The sequence below is a fragment of the Prosopis cineraria genome, unplaced genomic scaffold, assembly GCF_029017545.1.
Source record: "Prosopis cineraria cultivar Desert tree isolate PC_DT_omini unplaced genomic scaffold, ASM2901754v1 PC410, whole genome shotgun sequence".
In the NCBI taxonomy this organism is placed as follows: domain Eukaryota; kingdom Viridiplantae; phylum Streptophyta; class Magnoliopsida; order Fabales; family Fabaceae; genus Prosopis; species Prosopis cineraria.
The window spans coordinates 48,567-51,700 of NW_026555735.1; the positions used below are offsets into that span (position 1 = coordinate 48,567).

At 41.8% G+C, this 3,134-nt stretch overlaps 1 protein-coding gene across 1 annotated transcript; it reads left to right on the forward strand.

Annotated features, from left to right (window-relative positions):
* The first annotated feature begins 2,286 nt into the window (after nt 1-2,286).
* LOC129296986 (uncharacterized) lies at nt 2,287-2,883 on the forward strand. Its single transcript, XM_054935386.1, has one exon. It carries the CDS (start codon nt 2,287-2,289, stop codon nt 2,881-2,883), a length of 597 nt encoding a protein of 198 aa, XP_054791361.1.
* The last annotated feature ends 251 nt before the right edge of the window (nt 2,884-3,134 follow it).

A 3,134-nucleotide genomic window follows, 5' to 3' on the forward strand; every position in this document is an offset into this window, starting at 1 on the left:
GTCATTAAGCATTTAAGCTAATTTGCCATTTGTCTTTAGCTAACATTGTTACTTGTTTTCCTAGGAAAGACTACTTTGCGTGGTTCGTATGAAACATAAAATCAATAGGCAAACGTTGTTTCTATTACTAAATATGATTTAAGACAAACAAATTCTTATCATTATCAAGTTGCAATCAACAAACTTTTTTCACGGAAGTCTCTCTCTCTCTCTCTTTTTTTTTTTTGAATTACAAAACCACGACAAAGCCATGCAAATTAAAGAGGACCATGTAAGATCATTAGACATGATGTCATTGTCATCCAAGGAATGTTTCATTTAAATTTCTAACGTCTAGTTTATCTTTATGTTCTTGGTGACCAAGCTAGACAACATAATTATTAGACTTTTAGTAAACATGATCCAAAATAACAATTTAATCTTTCATAATGTGATCTCAAATCCTTGTGATGGTGTTGAAAAGTGGGTGAATTTGAAAGTATTCACTTCCAATGAGATTTAGTACCTTCATTAAGTCAGAGAAAACATTTATCACCACGGGCAGTTGCACTATTAAACATTGTGCATTACATATTTAATTTTAATGTGTACTTGTTTGTTTTATATGTTGCAATAATGATTGAGGCTCTTCACCATGCATCCCGCTTATGTTTAATAACTTCTTCTCAAGTTATAGTCGAAGTTTCAACTGCTGTTATTTTTAAGAACATTGAATTTGCAGGATTATTTTTGTGCCATATCTCGTAACAATTTATTTAATGATTATTATGAATTTTCTATATGAGTTTAATCTTCTAACTTAAAATAATATTTACTTGATGGCTTCTTTGGGTCAACAATTGATGATTGCTCTTAATTGTAAAACATTTTGATTTTGTCCCAATGTTATTTTTATTAAAAATATATATTTTAAATGAACGATTATATTTTTGTTGATAAATAAAATATTTTTTATTTTTAATGTTTTATAATTTTTATTATTCAGTTTTTGTTTTGGGCCTTTCCATTTTCCCCCTCATTTTTATTCTAGTTTTCCAATCCTTACTCTTCATATCATTTTATTAAATATTTTTTAATTATAAAATTAATGAAGCACAAGGGTTGAGATAGTGGAGGAAAAAGAATGGAAAAAAAAAAAATTGGAGAGCCCCTTGTCACGGGCTGAGATTCTGGCGCAGCACACGGCGCCCGTGCGACGTCCTGGAGGACCCCATAATTCTCAGGACAAGCCTTACTACATACGGATCACACTAGTTTTGTCCTGCCATAGGTTCATCAGGGAGGCGGCACCAGCCCCCGACCGGTTGTGCACTCAGTCCGAAGACTGAGGCAGAACACCCCCAATGCCAATGTCGCCCCCTTTACCCATATTGTGCGAGGCTAACCAGCGGATCGTTCATTATCTTGGTCTTTACACGGTCACGGAGATATCATCCATGACATTCTCCCACACCCAATCTAGCACGCCCTCGTGCTAGGGGAGAACGACTCTGCCTAAGGATTGTACGTACAGTACTGCCACAAACACATCAGCTTACTGCTGAGTGGCCACCCGAGTCCTGTACTCTTCGGACCCACTCGCACCCGCGAGCCAACAGGAGTAGAGTCGACAACGGCCAGCCTTCCCGCCCAAGTCCCCACTTTTGGACCCACCTGCTCGGAGGCCTTTCTGGAGCGGTGCCGAGGTCGACCAGTCCTAATGTGGGACCCCACAGGCACACGGCAGTAAAGTACGTCCTGCTCTGATACCACTCTGTCACGGGCTGAGAGTCTGGCGCAGCACACGGTGCCTGTGCGGCGTCCTGGAGGACCCCATAATCCTCAGGACAAGCCTTAAGCACCAGCCCCCGACCAGTTGTGCACTCAGTCCAAAGACTGAGGCAGAACACCCTCAATGCCAATGTCGCCCCCTTTATCCATATTGTGCGAGGCTAACCAGCGGATCGTTCATTATCTTAATCTTTATACGATCATGGAGATATCATCCGTGACACCCTGGTTCAAACCTAACCTGTCTTAGGCTGTGTCTTAGACACCCGTCTTATGATTTAGATAAGGAAAGCCGAAAATCTACCTAGTAGCCTAGTACCAACCAAAGCAAACTCAACCCCATTGCACGCCCATGATTATTTTTCCGATGTTTCGTCGCTTTTATGCTTTAAACGGCATCATTTCCTGGTGCAGAAAATCAAAGCCAAATAGCTATCCTCGAGCACAAGTTGAAGAATAATCGAAGCTGCCGTAGCTGAACTTGGTGCGATCGATTTAACAATCTGCTAACTCCAAATGAACACTTGCTCAACTCTTCTTCGCACATCGCTCTCTTCTTTCAAATGCAGCCTTTGCTCCACTCAACCCACTCTTACTGTGCTTCCACCCGCCTTTTTCCTCACTTCAGGATTAAGGGTTGCTTCCAGATGTTACGCTTCAGCTCAAGAAGCTGCGTCAATCGAACCCATTCACATAAATGACCAACCCTTATCCCCAAATCCCATCATTGAACCCCCTGAAGACCAACCCAATGACACCGTCGAGCACCTCCTCACGCACGCCGATGACGTGGCTAGGTTGATGAAGATGGAGCGCAAGACCGTTCACGATGATGCGTCTCGGTGGTTCCCATATATTGACAGGTTCAAATGCCACAACACTTTTGTCACGAGTGGTGAGATTTTAGAGGCGGTAGGTCCGTGCATCTCCGATGTCAGGAAGGAGAGGTTCAGGAATGTGGTCCGCAACCGGAGCTATTCTGTGTGTTTGGTTGTCGAAGGGCTCAGTGACTTTGGGAATGTCTCTGCTGCATTTCGCTCTGCTGATGCACTTGGGTTCCAGTCCGTTCATGTGGTCTCTTGTGACAGCTCCAAAAGGTGTACAGACAATTGAGGTGAAAAAACCTTGTTCTGATTGTTGGATGTGTGACTTACTTGGCTTTGGATTTGTTGGTACTGCTTGCTTTGATGATTTTCGTTTTCTATTCATTCGTTCCCAGTCTTTTGTCCTGAGAAAGGAACATTGTGATCAGCATTCATTTATTAACCTTGTGAGAACTTCAAGTTTGTGTGTATTTAGATCGCTATCATAGAGCTTTTCTAGATCATTCAACATTTTGAATGTCGACTTTAATATTTGTGGAA

Excerpts from the sequence above, each read along its gene's own strand:
- LOC129296986 (XM_054935386.1), top strand. The coding sequence starts at position 2,287 with ATGAACACTTGCTCAACTCTTCTTCGCACATCGCTCTCTTCTTTCAAA.